Raw genomic sequence first — 17802 nt, forward strand, 5'->3', positions numbered from 1 at the left:
AGCTCGAGTAAGAAATCCCCGTTATCCCCCCCTTTCACATAATTCCCTGAACTGATCATGTTCTTGTATATGACGAAGCTCCTCTTAAAAGGGCAACAGTCAATGACAGCTATTCAATCAATGTAATGGAAATGTAAAGCTGGGTCTGGGTTGAAAATATAAATATTTTCTGTGATAATTAGTCTCTCAAGAATAAAATAATCTGTCCTGCAACCAGCTCAAATTCGCAAAATTATTGTTTTCTAATAAATAAACCCAGGTAACAATTAACTCAGTCTGCAATATGTTAGCTGGGATGCTAATTAAAGGAGTAGTTCACTTTAAAAAAAAAAAACTTTTGCTGATAAACTCACCCCCATGTCATCCAAGATGTCCGCGTCATTCTTTCTATCATACTTTCTTCAGTCGAAAAGAAATTAAGGTTTTTGATGAAAACATTCCTGGATTTTCTCCATATAATGGACTTCATTGGGAACCAAATGGTTCAAGGTCAAAATGAAAGTTTCATTGCAGCTTCAAAGGGCTTTAAACGACACCAGACGATCTTATCTACGACCCTTCGAGTCATGACTCGAAAAAAGATTTGTTCATTTTGATGATCGAACAGGAGAGTCACGAACGCTCATCACAGAACAGAGCAAGGCGAGCATTTGTGCTTATAAAACTTAAACTTTTTATGTAAATGTCAGATCGTTTCACTAGATAAGACCCTTATTCATCGTCTGGTGTCGTTTAAAGCCCTTTGAAGCTGCACTGAAACTCTCATTTGGACCTTGAACCGTTTGGTTCCCATTGAAGTCTATTATATGGAGAAAATCCTGGAATATTTTCTTCAAAAACCTTAATTTCTTTTCAACTGAAGAAAGAAAGACATGGACATCTTGGATGACATGGGGGTGAGTAAATTATCAGCAAAAGTTCTCCTTTAGTAAGGGTGGGTAGTGTACTTATGTCCATAAAACTGTTTTTTAATAGTTGGCCAGGGATGTTTTTTGTTCGTGAACAAATCATTGGTTTTGAATCAAATCTTTTGATTCTGAATGATTCGTTCTCATTCACTTCCAAGCACTCATATTTTCTCTTCCTTGAATAATACCAGAGACTATGATAATACACAAAAAGACACTCGCAGCTGGTCGCCGACTTCTGGTAAAACTTGCATAAAAACACTGATTACTGAAAGTGGATGAATCTTTTTAGTGAATTTGTTCAAAAGATTTGAGTCACTGGGGTGAATCAATATTCCTCTACTGATCTTAGCGACGAAGTTGCCCTTTTAAATAAAGCCCCGCCCAGTGGCTCGAAGCACCTCCTTTTTGCATGTCAAAGCAGTGATGAGTCACGTGATTGGCGGAGTGGTCGTTGAGAGAGGAGGAGCGAGTGTGAAGCTCTGTGTGTATTGAAACTCTCTTTTCTGTCCTTGCATTCCAACCCTCATCAAAGCCTGGACGAGAGAAGAGGAAAAACCATAAATAATACCATGGTGAGATCGGCTCGTTTTGAGGATCGACCCATGGATGCACGTTCTCAGGAATCAGCCACGATTGGATTCGGAACCAGCGAAGAAACGCACGCCTTTAATCCACTTTTAATTTCTTTTAAGCACTAAAGGCAGCGAGAGACGCTTGATGGGGGCCAAACAGAGACGTTTTCTTTTTCATTTTTAAAGAGGGACGCAAGATGGCAGATGACAGACTCCAGTAGCAAGAACCACTCCGTTTCGCTGTCTGTTTATTTTCTGGAGGTGTATCGGAATAAGACCTCGTTTATTTCTCGCCCGAAGAGATCAAAGTGAAGGCACTTGGCAGTCCAGTTTTCTCTTGACTTGGTTACATACCAGTGTATGTTCTCTCTATGTTCCTTTGTTATAATGAGGGGGAAGTCTAGTATGCGCGTAGTCTACACATATGTGTAAGAATTAACCGATTGGTCTGGTTAAGATCGTTATTTTCTATGAAATTCAACTATAAAACACGCTACGTGGATATGAGATATGAATATTTTACTGTAAAGTGTAATGCACGTCTGTATGGAGAACCATTATAATCCTCTTTGGGGATAAAAATCTATGTCAGTGTAATGCTACGTCAAAATAGCAGCGGTAAAAAACAACAACAACAAAAGCCTAGTCGTGAGAATTATAATTTACTTTTAAAAAGCTTTTATTAGTCTCTCGCTCGAGGCTGTGCGCGAAAAACGGCCTATCAACGTGTCTTTACCTTGTAACGTTAAACGAGAAGCTGTCAAGCTGGTCGTCAGCAGACTGGATTATTCATAGTCGTAATAGATAACTAGTGGGCGAATCAGTGCCACACATGTAGGATATGAACAAGTGTGTTGGCATTTAAAGTCACAAGACAGAAAAGTCCACTTTAGTGCTGTGGCAACACCAAATTCTCGAGACGCCTACAGTTGACACAAACGAATGAAGAAGTGGGTGGTGTAATGATGTTGCCTTGAGCTGAAAGTATTCTCAGCTGGAGTATTCATACTCTCATTGGCACAAAGTTGAGGTTTGTGGGACCTAAAACAAGGTCCTTGTGGTTCACACTCCACCCGTTTCAGGTATCGCCAGAGGAAGGCCTATTTTATGCAGTTTTTTTTTTTCTACCTTGACTTGTGAGCATTAAACATGGCTGAGAACTGGAAGAACTGTCTCGAAGAAGAGCTCATATGCCCAATTTGTTTGAATGTGTTCTCGGAGCCAGTTCAGCTCCCTTGTAAACACAACTTCTGTCGCATGTGTATCAACGAGGCCTGGTCTAAAGATGCAGGAATGGTCCGCTGTCCCGAATGCAACCATGCCTACAGCCAAAAACCAGCTCTGGAGAAGAACCACAAGCTGTCCAACATTGTGGAGAAGTTCAACGCTTTGAACGTTGAGAAGACGCCAGCAGTCTTGCACTGCATTCTGTGCCGGCGTGGTCCTCCGCTTCAAGCCCAGAAGGTTTGCCTCAGGTGCAATGCTCCCTGCTGCCATTCCCACGTACAGACCCATCTCCAACAGCCGTCTTCCAACGCTGGACACTTGCTGGTGGATGCCGAGGACGTGCGGGCCTGGAGCTGTCCACAGCATGACGAGTACAGACTGTATCATTGTGAGACCGAGCATGTGGCCGTCTGCCAGTACTGCTGCTTCTCCAGATGTGCTACCAACCACGGCCATGCAGTGTGCGATATAGAAGTCAGACGAAACGATATCAGAGTAAGTGGCCAATTCTTCTTCACATGCTATGTCTTTTAGTTCCAGGTTCAAGGTTGTGGTTCACTTCTGGATTTGGTGGATGAGACGGTGAGGTTTATCGATGTAGTTGCTAACTATTCAGTCCCTTTCCCCCCTTTTTTTTCCATATGAATGATAAACAATTGGGTAGAGCTCCAAACAATACCGAAGCTCTCCTCTGGGCTTATCTTCCCAGCACAGGTGCATCCTTGCGTGGCGTTTTGGGGAGGGGGAGGACTGCGACTGGAGAATTTAATGATGAGTCTTATTTTCTGTGGCACAGATGAGGGAAAAGGCCAGATTTGATTTCATTTACCCTTAACAACCCCTTGCATTTCCAAGGCACTCTGCAACAAAACAACCTGGATGATCTTGTTTTAAATAATCAGCAATGCACAATGCTATAGAAGATGTTTTTTATATATATTATTTTCTTTATTTTATAGGCAATTCATGAACCTAAAACCAAATAAAACTCGGTGTCACAGCCAGAGTGGGTTTTTTGAACTGCTTCAATATTATACTTGCTCTTAATGTTTCATACATCTTTAGTTAATACTGGATGTGGCTGAGAGTTAATACACATTATGCATTTTTACTTTACAGTAGCTTTATGTTTATTAAAAGTCAAGCAGTCCTCGCTTGCCTCTAATTTGATTAATGTGCTTGCTGTCAGAATAATTCCATTTATGTTGATTATATAAATCAGATGCCATCAGTTATCTCAGGCATTTCTGTGACCTGCTAGCAATGAATGGCCAATCAATCTACAAAATGAACTCATGTTGTCGTGTAGTCCAAGCTATTTGAAACTGAAACCATACCTGTTTGGGATGTTTTGGGATTTCCAGAGTTCTTTTTTGCAGGTAGCACGTGTTTGTGGATCTTATGTTTACTGCCTCTGATGGACACCGTTGTCTTTCCACATTCATCTGCTACAAGGCAAAATGGCTCTGTCTCGGGCTGTAGCTCAGGGCAAGGTTGCTATTGCCTCGTTCACTCTGACCTTGGCGGAGGAGACGCTGGTTTGAAATGACAGTGATTTTGAGCACCCTACCCCCATTCCCCCTTGAGAGAGGTCCGTCCTGGATGGCAAGCCAGCACCGCTGCCATGAGGTATTAGGTTCCACCCTCCAGGCTTCTGCCGGCAGCCCGAGCTCATCAGTCACTACAATTAGGCCATGGTCTTAGATCCTAGAGCTTCAAAGACATTCTCTGTCTCCATGCGGTTTTCTGCTTCTTGACCTTTCTTCTGGTCCTGATTGTTGATGTAGAATATATATATAAACATCAGTTCAATCTTTAAAGGAGAATATGGTGAGCTTTTGTTTTCAGAAACCAATCGTGTATTGTTGGCCATTTTGACGCACTTTGCCACTCGCCAAATTCACAGTATTTCAAAGGGTAGTTTATCCAAAATGAAAATAGTTGAAAATGGTTTACCCTCCTGTCATTTCTTTCTTCTGCAGAACAAAAAGAAAATATTTAGAAGAACATTTTTGTCTCTACAATGAAAGTCAATAAATGGAGTCCAAAACAAAACTAGACCCCATTGACTCTCATTGTTGGACAAAAATGCATTCTTTTTTTTTTTGTTCCACAAAAGAAAGTCATACAGGTTTTCATGGAGGACATGAAGGTAAGTAAATATGATGACCACATTTGAACTATCCATTACTGTATTAAATGGATACTTTACCTCTGGAAAGATGAATGTGTATTTAAAATTGATAATTTATGTAGAATAAATTAGAGCCAGACCGATATATCGGCAGGCCGATATTATCGGCCGATATTAGGCATTTTCCAAACTATTGGTATCGGCAGTTATAATGGCCGATAAATAAATATTTCAAAAATAAAATAAAAACGGACGAAACTCGCTTGAACCATCTCATGAGTGTTGGAGTTGTAGAGTTTTTCCACCAGAGGGCACTCTACACAGTCGTTGACTATACTGATGATAGTCCAGTTTTGCTGCTGTTAAATAACCCGAGAGTGAAGCGGAATTAGCTAGTAATAGTTACGTTACGTTGTTACAGTGTAGTTGACTGACTGTCCTTTTAACGTTTGACAATGTGACTGAAGTATTTCTTTAATAGCGCGTGACAGTTATAGCAATGAAACGTATCATCTCTTATCATCGTTTCTGAAATAAAAAATAATAAAATATCGGCCGATATATCGGAATATCGGATTTTAAAACCAACAAATATTTGTATCGGTATCGGCTTTCAAAATCCTTTATCGGTCGGGCTCTAGAAGAGATGTGAAATTATTTTTGAATTTGGAGCTTTGTAGACTGAGAAAAGTCAGAAAATGTGTTTTTGCCTTATGTGGATCAAAGACAACATCTCCCAGAATGCACTTGCTTCGCTGCCTTAGGAGGCCACGCCTACCGCTAACAGTGCAGTAGTTAAGCAACAAGTCTAGGCTACTAGTGAGTCTCTGTGATGAGTCTGCTCGAAAATGTGTTTCGAGATTGCCCAAAATGTCCGGGATTCGGCTTTTGCGTACTACAGTCGCCATTCATTATGTTTACTGTGGCGAGCAGGACGAGTGAGGGCCGTGTGGAGAACGACGCGAGGCCGGTGGCGTGATTACTGATGAGCGACACCTGTGAGATGTACCGCTCTCACGGAGGAGCGGGAATTTTATTAGCAATGTTAAAACGTACAGCAACCGATCACTTGTTTAGTGTTCATGTAAACACTACATTCAGAATCACCAATGGAATAAATTCAGTTAGATTGAAACAAAAGGTGTACATGTAAACAATGAATGGCGACTGCAGAATGCAAAAGCTGAACCTGCTAGCTTAGCTTCCAAAAAAAGATGGCTGACACTTTGTGTTCATTCTGTGAGTGAGATCCCACCCTCTATAGTCGGGTTGAGAACATGTGGGACAGCCCCTACTACTGACTGTAGTCTTTAGCCTCTGGCCAAAAAATCCTCTGATGCAAAATGACAATTTTTGCAACATCGGAGGATTTTTTCCAGACAAAAAATACATAAATCTCTCGTCTCATATCTAGGGGGATATGAGGGTGGAAAGCACTGTATTTCGGAAATATTACAGGTTGTCTACTAATACAAAGCTTAGTGCTAAATCCTGAGGTATCCCTTTAAGCATCTGAATAGGTTGATAATGGCTCCATATGGCTTTTAATAAAGTATCGTCCCTGTAAAACTTAATATGTGGTAGATCTCCAGCTGGACTGCAATGAACATTGCATATCTTGCTGTAAATATATGGTGTATTTGGTAATGTAGAGAGGTTAGTGTAGTGGTCTGTATGAGTCTGATGCACAGCCCAATGCCTTGGATCCAAATCTTAAATTGAAAGAAAATCAAGTTGATGGGCAAGCGAGATGCGCACAAATAAGTCCTTTTACCCAGTACCATATGATTGTAGATCCAATTTGTCATGCGCTCAGCAAACAAAATCTGTTGAAAGGAAAAGGTTTGGTTGCGCGCATCATCGGCAGTGATTGATGTAGTTCATTTGGCACAGAGGGTACAGTCAGCTGTTATAAGCGTCTGTCAGACGGTGTGATTGAAGATCATTAGTTTGCAGCGCATCCCTCTATGGGTCTTCCGTTTGTCCTGTACTGCTGCATTCTGAAGACTGACATTGATTCCCTTTGTTTTTTACTCTTTGTAGCTGAGATGAATCAGAATAAGAGTATTACTTTAAAGTGTGAAGAAAAACACCAAAATTGACTTCTTTGCTTCTATGAAGAATACCTGTTTTGTTTAAGCTTTCATCCCGTGTGTGAGGTTATTAAAATTTGACGTCACGCTGCTGAATTAGACATGCCCTCAGTCAACTTTGGCCGCGCAAGCCCTGTTTTTCGCCTGTAAGCTTTTGAGCATAAGTGGCTTGATGTGGTTGAGGTTTGTCCTGTTTCTAAGCAGTTATATCTGTGAGCTGGCCTGCATTCATTACGGAGCTATGCTCCAAAATACACACTCACAGGGTCAACATGATTTGTCTCTGCCTTGGACGCAGACAAAGACAAAATGGGGAAAGACAGTGTGAAATGAGCCTTCGTTCTTTCTCTTTGCTCTCCTCTATGCTATCTTTCCTTCTCCTCCTCCCTCATATTCCCCTCTGAATATACAGATATGAAAAAAAGAGCTTTGTTGCCATGACAGCACCCCCACCTTCTTTTTGGTGACTGCCTCTTGCACGCGGCGTTTGTTTAATTAAAACTAATTTGGTTTGTTCCTTAGGTACCACTGAACTTCTGTCAGGCATCGCAAGTTGTTTGCTGATTGTGTTTTTTTTTTTTTCTTTTGTTTGCCATTTGAATATGAAAGGAAAATAATTGAAATTCCTCTTCAGCCACCAGTCCTTCTCTCTGCGGGGCCTTGACAATTGCATTCATTGAAAAGAAAGAAACAGGAAGTTAGCAAAGTTACATTTTGTCCCATCACAACAGAACCAATCTTTTTGTCTCTGCCACATTCTCATATTCTTTATGTAGTTTTTAAAAGAACTATTTTAGAAAGAATATGCTCGGTAATGCTAGATGTTCATTTGTTAAATCATTTTATTGAAACAAAACAAGACTGAAAATGATTTTATGCTATGAAGAATTCTTAGGTTATAGATCAAACGGAATTTATTTCCAACATTACTAATGTAGAACAAGGATCTTGTCGTCTTTTATTTATAGCATATAGCTAGCACTCATTGTCATTGTATATGTGATCTTTGGACTAAGATAAATATTGAATATTCATGAGTTCTAATGCTCATGTATAATTCAGCAACATTGTTAATATTAGGACGTTTTAAATGCACATTTTAAGTTTCCTTAAAAACATGTCATTACAGTAGCTTTGTGATTCTTCCTTGCTTCATTAACAAAGTCCAACACATCATGCATGCACACAGGAGATTTTTTTTTTTTTTTTTTTTTTTTAGTTGTGAATGCCATGATCATTTTCATCAGAGTCATTTCCACTCCACCTCAGGTCATGTAGTGTTTTTCATAACAAATGACGGTGGTGGAAAAAATGACATTTTTAAAGCGAGGAATAAAATTGGCTTGGGTAATTTCTTAGCTCTCTTTATGTCATTAATATACAAATAATGTTTTTTTTTTTGCATAATTTTTGCATAATTGCATACAAATTGCTTTGCAGATGCAGTACATATTCTGCTCACGAGTGATGTTTTTAATTTTTTTTGTATGGTCTTAACTGACTATTATAAAGCTGGAGCAAATTTGGTTTGTTGTGCTAAAAAATGGTTTGATTATTTCACCTTTTTTAATGTAATTAATATATTTAATATGAATTACAGTGCGTTGTCACGTGATTCTTATTTCAGCATTGCCAGATATTCTGATTAGGGGTGTCACGATTCGATACATATCACAATACTGAACTCGCAATACGATATTATTGCGATACTCTCAAGATTACAATGCTAAATTTGATATTACATTGTAGGTTTAAATGAATAGGCTTTGACTTGGTGCTTGTAACCCAAGGACAATGGTGACACCAGAATAACAATATTCATGATTCTGAAGCTGAAAATTACGGAGTTATTTTAGATGAATATGCTTGCACGCTTTCACTGACTAAATATATTTAAAATAATGTCTGCCACTTTTTACTGGTAACATCAGATATTTGGCAGTATCAGGACCCACAAATATTCCCCCCATTGCATTATTATACATTAAATGTAGAAAACATTCAATGTAGTACTTACATTAAAACTTGATTTTTTTTCTCACACAGTAATTTTTATTTTATTTTGGGGGGACTGTCCACGATACATATTGTCACTATCCACAATACGTATTGTTGCATTTTTGTATTGCGATATATTGTGGCACGATACACCCCTAATTGTGATTTAGTCAAATTTAGCCAAACATAACTTGGAATAAAAAAAAAAAAACAGTATTGCCCTAATCAGTTCTTTTTGTATTGCAGCAAATGCTGATTAAACAGCAGGATCGGATCGAGGACCGTGTTCAGGACATAGAAGATCAACTCTACAAATTAGAATCTGACAAATGTCTCATGGAAGTAAGTGTGATGTGTTTAAAAATTGATTAGCTAAATCACATTATTAGCAGAACAAATGCATCCTTTGCTTTGGAACTGAACACTTTGCTTTTTAATACAGGAAACTCTTCCTGTTACTGTGATTAATGACCACATTAGTACATTCATACAGGTCTGTGATAAAGGTTATGCCTGGTTCTTGTACCATAACAAATCCAGTTCCTCAGTGGCTCTTCCTAATCATCCACATCAGATGCAGTCTCTGCATAACCCCCATTGTTAAGACACCGCAGGACTTGCATAATAATTTCTGGTTTTGTGCTTCTCTGTGGAACCTCAGGACAAAGTGCAGCACCTGAAGGAGGAGGTGCAGCTGCAGTATCAGAAAATGCAGCAGCTCCTGGAGGAAGATCTGGGGAAGACCCTGGAGGTTCTGGATAAGGCCCATTCCAAGTTCTGCCAGGAGAACTCGGCACAGGCCCTGCAGCTTCACCAGAAACAGCAAGAGGCGAAGAAACTGCTCAGCTCCATTCAGATGGTTTTCGATAAGGCCGAGGAAATCGGTTTTATGAAGGTGACCTGACTTTTATTGCCATTGTCAGTATTGCATGGTCTGTGTTTGTTATAAATGGTGACATTTAGCAGTGTTTTAAAGTGGCTTTGCCTTTTATTATGATGAGGATGATGAGGGATTTTCTTTTTGCCAGGCTGTTATTGGTGAACTCGATTTATAGCAAACTATAACAGTGCAATAGTACACAAAGATGCCAGGAAATTATTATTTTTAGCCCCATGATGGATAGGAATCCATTTTTCATGTGCTAGATGCATAGGTCACCTATCTGGAATACAGGAAATATAAAGTGATGTTTTTAACAATAAATTCAGCTATTTATTGTCCTTGAGGTAAACAATGTGATTTTAGAGATATTTATCAAACGAGACATAAGGTGTTTAGCATGGGGTTGAACATATACCGACTTTTCTACTGGGAAAGTCAAGAAATCTCGAAAGGAAAACACTCACAAACATGCACATTCCACATGCATCTCTCATCATCTTGTCCTTGAATCACTTTTATTCACTGCAGTCTTATTTTAGCTTCTTACAATCAGTTGACTGGCAAAAAATCTGATATGGGATTTTTTTTTCTTTGTTGTGCAAAAAACCTCACACAACACTGGTGGGTTGGACCAGCTTGCTGTCTGCATCTTTTATATGTCACTATAAAGCTGATGCACAAACTTCCATTTCCATAGGTTTATATTTGCATCTTGACTTGTAACTTTTACTTTTATAGTGGCATTTTTGTCATTTTTATTTTTTTAACAATGAGAATGGAAACAATGCAAAACTACATTCCAGGCTTGTTCTCTGACATTTACATAGTTACTTACTGTTTTTATCCCCCCCTACCATACCATTATTAAATACTGATAAACAGTGTTTTATATACTGATATGCAATTTCTTTTTTCCTGTTTAGAACACAAAATCTGTGAAAATACTAATGGACAGGTGAGTCACTGTGTTTTCATACATGAATAATTATCATGAGTTTCATTAGTCATCAATCCTTTCCTGCTATTGTGTGAAGTGTAAACATTAACTTGGTTTTGGACTCTAGGTCTCAGTCGTATGTGGGCATCACATTGTCACCGTACAAAGTGGGCAGCCTCAACTCCAAACTCTTTCTGTCTGAAATCTCGAAAAGAGAGAAAAACCTCTGCAAGATGCTGGAAGGTATGTATGAAAAATTGCACATATTCAAATGTTAATGATATAAAAACCTTCTGATGTCGTATGCTCTTTTCTTTAATAATTAATCATTTTTCCCTCTCGTTTTCAGCTCCGTTCAGTGCTCCCGCAAACTTTTTCCAGAGTATTCCGGCGTATCTGTGCGAGAAGCGCAGGCACTCCGTGGCATTCCCCGAAGGTAGCGGGAGCAGCCGAGCGGGCGCTAGCTTCATGGACTCTTCCACCTCGTCAGGTCCTGGTGCTGCCAAGCAGCCGTGCCTGAGTCTCACTCAGGGCTCTGCCTCAGGCGAAGGTCAGTCCTCCCAGCAAGCTCTAGGGCCGTGTGGCTCCACCCAGCATGTGGGAAGCAGCAGCTCAGCTTCCGGCTCCCAACCCCTACCGCACTCGGCCTCGGTGTTCCCGCACTCGCATTACCCAAACGGCAGTGCCTCCCAGCTGCCCCAGTATGGTGCGCGGAAGATCCTGATGTGCACGGTCGATAACTGTTACTGCTCAGGGGTGCCCTCCGTGTCCAACCACCGTGGACATCCACCCTACCCTCGCTCCAGCTCCTTCCCTTGGCCGGTGAGCTCGCAGGAGTACTCCCACGCCCCCCTGCCCTCGGCCCCGGCCATGTCCCAGTCTCTCCAGAGCCTGTCCATGCGCGACTGGATCGACGCCTCTCAGTCGCACAGGCACACTGACTTCTACAGCCTCTACGGCCAGTCTTCCACCAAGCACTACGTCACCAGTTAACCTTTGCTCCAGTGACTGCTGCCAGTCACCAGTTGGGGCGTCTTTTTCCACTGAGAGATGTCTTAAAGAGATGCATGTGGGGCATTTTTGTATGCAGATCTTATCAATCATTTAGAATGAACTGCTGATGTCCGAGAGCAGTGAGGAAAAAAAAAAAAATTAATATCACAGTCAAGCATAGCTTTGCACATTATTTAGGCACTAATGGTGTTGTGATTATGTACCATGAACGCAAGTTGCTCTTTTAAAAATAACACTCGCTGTTTGCAAGAGACGCAGAAATAACGGAGGACGCTGTCATTTTGTTGCACTTTCTTTGTGAGATCCAAATTTTCGCAATTACTGTTGACTCATCGGACGAAACGATGGAAGTCAGCAGTAAAACCATTAAGTCAGCTGTTAAGGCGAATTACTATTGAGAGAATTGTAGCCCACAAAGTTTTATTAACTTCACATGGTTGTTGTTTGTTGGAACACCCATGTGCAAAAACTCTGTATAGTTTGCCCAGCCTTCCATATTTAAGCTTTCATTGAGTTTAAATTGGAGTCTGTGGTCTTGTTATTTATCACAAATAGCACAAGCACATGGTAGCTCAGTTTTTAACAGACCCGGAAACTGGAACAGCACAGCATTGTCATCGCCGCCATTGTTCATTTGGCTCGACCTTTCCTACTGAATGCAGCTTTTAATGGAAATGTCCTTCACCTTGGTTCGCAGTCCTCTCCTTAGGCTAACCGATAATGTGCCTCCACCCACAACCTTCAGTCTGGTCCCCATCCAGACGGCGCTGTCTTTCTCTCTCTCTTCTCTCTCACGCCCTTCAAAGCCACAGAAACGCACCCTTTACATCCTGTATGTTAAACGCAGGGTGCATTGGTTTCACATTCTTTCGCGTTTACCCATGGCCTCTCATTATATCTGACTCGACGGTGGCTTTAGCGCAAAGTGTCAGCGACTAAATGGCCTGTGTTCAGAGGGTCATGGTGCACTTGATGCCTCTGCATTTACTGTCATGCTGTAATTGTTCTTCCTTGTGTTTCATACCATTTCCGGCTCCAAGCAACGGAGCCTCAGGCTTCCTGTTTGTTACTGAGTGCATGTGGAAAAGAGTTTATGAGCACTCGTAGAAAAATAATAAAATCTCTAGCAGTTAAAAAATGACTTTTGAAACAGGGAATTACGTTTTTGGCTTTTTATTATTATTTTATTTGACTTTTCTTTTCTTTTTTAGAACTACTTACGTAAAAGAAACATTGACCAATGAACGTTACGAAACTAACTGAATACTTGGGATAAAATGGAGGGATTTTCTGTTGTAAATATTTTGTGAAATGAAAAAGACAGCCTTGTAATTTGGAAAGAACCTTGTTCAAATAAATGCTAATTTCAAGTTTAAGAAGTCCTTCTTTCTGTTGTGTCTTTTATTTAGGCTGTATCATAAAAATTTCACAGGTAGGTCATTCAATAAGGACATTTCAGAAGCTTTCATAAACGTACCTTGGGAAAAAAAAACGTATTGGTGTGCATTTTGAGACAAAACAATGGCACTGACATATTTTAGTTGCTTTCAGTTCATTTTAGTTTGAGACTAATCTTAAACCTTGTCTGTGCAACCAGATGTTAGCATTAAAATAGACAATACTGCAAACATCACTATGGTAACACTTAAATTGAACACGTGTAAACTAAATCGTACACGTGAACATTTTCAGCCTAGACCAGACTTAAGAAATGTTGTGCAAATGTGAATGAATTTGAGAAACACGCACTGTTTGTTTGTTTAAAAAACGAGTCAAGCCATTTTCAATGCGCAGAGGTTGTGGTGAATAACGGGTTAAATCTATAACCAATCAAACAAAACGAAAGTGGATTCATGCAAATGATCTGTGAAAATGCCCTTTGCCTCACTAATTTCTAGACAAGATATTCAGGTCAACGTTGGTTAAATTATCATTGTTTTCATCTCTCAACTGACAGTGACCCACTCACTCTTGATATGACTATAAATGTTTTTCACATTAATATTTTTGCTACTGCTTTGTGTCCTAAATGTGAGCTTGTATGCAGATTCATAAGCTTTAGCATAATATAGACACTGCCACCTTTCAGTGCGTTCACAGTGGCCTGTGAAAAATATAGTGAGGTGAATAGTGGAAAGCATGGGTGTGATCTGCATATGCTGACATTTGCTGATTCTGCTAAGCCAATGGAAATAATTAATGTATATCTTTCAAGTTGCAACTGACAAAAATGAAGGCCTATTGTTCAGTTTGTGTGTGTGTGTGTGTGTGTGTGTGTGTGTGTGTGTGTGTGTGTGTGTGTGTGTGTGTGTGTGTGTGTGTGTGTGTGTGTGTGTGTGTGTGTGTGTGTGTGTGTGTGTGTGTGAACAGAAACCAAAGATTTATTAATGATCTGTGTGACTAAAGCCGAGCAATCTGAATTGGATGCCTGCCGCTCGCATGTGGCTACATGTGGAACAAGGTGCTCTGCATAAGTGTGTGTATCTGCAAGAATGAGTCTTCGGTGATGTTTGCATAACCCGAGAGTGAGCAGGGTTTCGTCTCCCCCTCCTCAGCTTTTCTTTCTTGAAAGAATGTCAGATGCCTAACTCTAAATAGCAGCTCAGCATTTTTAGTGCATCACAAGGCAAACAAAAAAGAAAGGCAGATATTTTTGTAGGCTGAAGCACAGAATAGACAAAAAAAAAAAAAATAAACATAAAAAAGAATAAGTAAACATCTGGCTTCTCTGAAGGCTGCAAAATTTATCAGTGCACTGCACAAAAACAGCCTCTGTATGGCTAATTTCCTTATTGGACTAGCTAAGACTAGCTAACTTTGTTTTGCTACTAGCAAAGACCAAAGCTGCCATTCTGATGCAGAACTTCTCTATCTAATGTGTGTTAGTGTTAGCGATAGCATAATCATGACATTTGATCAGTTGCTAATTCAGATCAAATCAGTGCCCTATTATTCTAATTTAGCTGCATTTTCATCAAGTACAGCTGAGCTGTATGTTAGCAAGCATGCTAAGATAGCAGGCTAATCGGCTAATAGTGTGTAAAGGTAGGTTAATATTTGTTAATATAGGCTGAAAGAAGACTGTTTGGATGTTATATTATACAATTCTGATTTTAGCAAATGACAAATGTTTAATTTGACCATGTCCTTGTATAACAATGTATAACCAGCTTGTTAACTGTTATATTTACATAGTAAAGATGGCATGCATAAAACAATGCTGCTATTTATTATGATAGTATGGTTAAATAGCTTCAGTGTAGTTTTGTTTCTTTAGTAGCCTAGCTTGTAGTGTATTTATTTTTCAAATGGTTAGCTTGGCCAAACTTTCAGTAGCTTGTATCTTATGAAGCTATGAAGTTTAAAAATATCTCATTTTTATGTTGTCAAGGTGGCTGAAAGCTCAGTTAAATCCTTCTATATAGTTATTGTTCTTGGTTTAAACAGGGCTTAAGAAGTTCATGACACAAAACATTTTTAGATATACAGAAAATTGCAATGGAATACGATTTTGATATATCTAAATATGTTTAGATCTTCACAGTGAAAGGTAAAACTTCCGAAATCTCTATGTGAACAATGAGTGACGTACACACGCAAGCGATCACTTCCGGGGCATGCGCAGACCGAAGCACCCGTGCTGTCAGATCAGTTGGACATGGCTGTGGTTACACGAGGTAAAAATGATACAAATACTGTTAGTTTTCTCACACAAACCGCTCGTTTCGTGTCTTAGGCCATCAATGTGTACTTACATTTACGAGTCATTCAATCATGTTTAATTTTGACTTCTCTGTGCATGCTCTTTGAGGTGAACCGAGGGTGGACCCCCTAAACCTGCATTATATGACTGATAGACAACAACAGTTTGACTGAAAAATGTCAAAATTGAAAATACTGTGGAAACAACAACACCTACATCTTGGATGCCCTTGAGGTAAGCTAAAACATATCAAACATGAATTTCAAAGTTAACAATCCCTTTAAAAGCTCAAGCTCTTCAACCTCGGGTGGATTCATCATTTGCCAGCTGGAAAAGAAAATTCTGAAAGTAATTCCTTTAATATTGTTCTTCTTTGTCGTCATCATTATAGCTGTGGTGAGCAGTTCATAATTAGAATGAATACTAAAACGTTATAGTTATCGTAATAGTCATCATCCTTGGTGTGAAGAATGGCCCTTTACAGTTGGAAGAAATGATTAATAATACTGCTTTTTGTCTTGGGTGTGGCACTGTGAAATATTTCACAAACAGTTTTAATGCCTCAAGTGACTGCATTGCGTTCTTTTGGTAAGAGTTCTCATACGGTTGTCATGGTTTTATATTCAGTAGCTGCTTTTGAGGCTTATTCTAACCAGACCTTCTATTAGAAGGTCTCAGAGGAAGCTGAATGTCTATTAGATTAATGGAAAGTTTTGCTCTCAGGCAATAATACCCTCTTTTCTCTCTAAACCGGTTTTCACAGTCTAAAATATCTCAGCAGTCCACTGCCACTGTGATTTTTGTGTGTGTTGGCTCTCAGTGTTCTTGTAAGCTCCCTTAGCTGTGCTTACGAGAAAGAAACAATCCTGAAACTATTTTACAGGAGGAAACTTTACCCACAAAGCCAAGAATATCTTTGTGCATTGGGCTATTTTAACTGGGTCTCAAAGTGCAGGCACAGGTTGTTTTCCTGAAACTCCAGCTGAGCTCAGGTTTACGTGTGGCCTCCAGCGCGTGCCTTTTTTTTTTTTTTTTTTTTTTTGCTGATTCCTGCCTCAAGACAGTCATCTTCATCGGGTGCCCTTTTTGCGCCCTCAACGGCGCTGAAGGAAGGCGTGTGTGTCATATCTTGTTGAAATGCCTTTGGTCATATTTCAGAGGGATCTGTCTCTGCTGGCACCATGAAATTATTCGCCTATAGCCCCTGCAGTGAGTTGCTTGCAGAGTGTATATGTGTGCAAGCAAGGACATTAGCAAAAGAGATTTTTATGACCTCAGGGCGTTTCTGCATGCGAATGAATCAATGTGCTTGTCATTTTTTTGTCTCCAGAAAAAAAAGCTAGTTAGAGGCTGGTTGCTTCCTTCTCAACGATCAAACTTGTCATGCCACCACGTCTGCCGTCTGCCCACTTATGCTAGGAATGTGTTGATGGAAGTCTGGAAGAATGACGGGGGAGATGGTCGTCTTGACAAGAGAGGCTGAGAAAGCCGCTCTGATGTCTCACGGACGTGACAGCGGATATGATGAAAGTGAGTTTGCCAGATGTCTTAACTGGTGATTTGCTAGCTCCAGGACAGACATCTGAGCCATTGAAGCTAATGATTTAAGACATTATTTAATAGAAGTGGTAACGACATTAATCAAAAATATGCTTTTGGTTTGTCAGAAATGTGCAGTGATGATACTGCAATGTTAAAATGCTGAACATTACAGCAGGGAGGGGGCCAACAGCCGCAAGGAATGGAAGATGAAACTCAGTGCACCATTTTGACTGTTTTATGAACCCAGCCATTTTATTTCCATAATGTAACTTATTTTCAAACTGAATAACACACACACACATATATATATGTATACTCTGTTTACATATATAGTTTGAAAATACAACGTATTTTTTCGCTAGTTGTCAATTGAATTTTTTCTAATTCTTTTCTAATATCTAATATTTATATTTTATTTTATTTCAGATTTATTTCAATTAATGAAAATTAGTTGTTATCGTTTTTTTTGTTTCAATTATGAAAACATTTACTTTTCATAACGTTTTGTCACAAATCCATATTCACATTTTTTTCATCAAAATAGCGCTGCCACTAATTGCAATTAATCTTATGATTTTGACCAATCACGTGAATGTTAATAACACAAATTAAACATGCAGTATCGCATTATTGTTTTAAGCATTAACTTTGACATCCCTAAAAATAAATATTTTTTTCCTTTACATTTTTTTGGCCTATAGCCTAATAAATAAGTCTAAATAACCCAATAAGTGTGAACTCAAAGGGCTGAGAACCGTATTTGGTACAGGGCCAAGGAAAGATGTTTC

General features: G+C 39.5%; 1 protein-coding gene and 1 long non-coding RNA gene across 2 annotated transcripts; both read left to right on the forward strand.

Moving 5' to 3' along the window:
• The first annotated feature begins 1359 nt into the window (after positions 1-1359).
• On the forward strand, positions 1360-13151 carry trim8b (tripartite motif containing 8b). The gene is made up of 6 exons (XM_039665146.2): positions 1360-3205; positions 9182-9277; positions 9597-9830; positions 10742-10773; positions 10883-10998; positions 11105-13151. The coding sequence occupies exons 1-6, from the start codon at positions 2633-2635 to the stop codon at positions 11746-11748; spliced, it is 1695 nt and encodes a 564-aa protein (XP_039521080.2). The 5' UTR covers positions 1360-2632; the 3' UTR covers positions 11749-13151.
• Positions 13152-15307: 2156 nt separating this feature from the next.
• On the forward strand, positions 15308-17362 carry LOC148971523 (uncharacterized). Its single transcript, XR_016147189.1, has 3 exons — positions 15308-15446; positions 15581-15706; positions 16803-17362. It is a non-coding gene; the product is annotated as an uncharacterized LOC148971523 (long non-coding RNA).
• Positions 17363-17802: the final 440 nt, after the last annotated feature.

Source organism: Pimephales promelas, chromosome 17 (genome assembly GCF_988280905.1).
Source record: "Pimephales promelas chromosome 17, fPimPro1.hap1.1, whole genome shotgun sequence".
Classification (NCBI taxonomy): Eukaryota; Metazoa; Chordata; class Actinopteri; order Cypriniformes; family Leuciscidae; genus Pimephales; species Pimephales promelas.

Coding starts and splice junctions, on each gene's coding strand:
- trim8b (XM_039665146.2), top strand. CDS start 2,633: ATGGCTGAGAACTGGAAGAACTGTCTCGAAGAAGAGCTCATATGCCCA. Junction 9,831..10,741: donor AGGAAATCGGTTTTATGAAG/GTGACCTGACTT, acceptor TTTCCTGTTTAG/AACACAAAATCTGTGAAAAT. Junction 10,999..11,104: donor CCTCTGCAAGATGCTGGAAG/GTATGTATGAAA, acceptor TCTCGTTTTCAG/CTCCGTTCAGTGCTCCCGCA.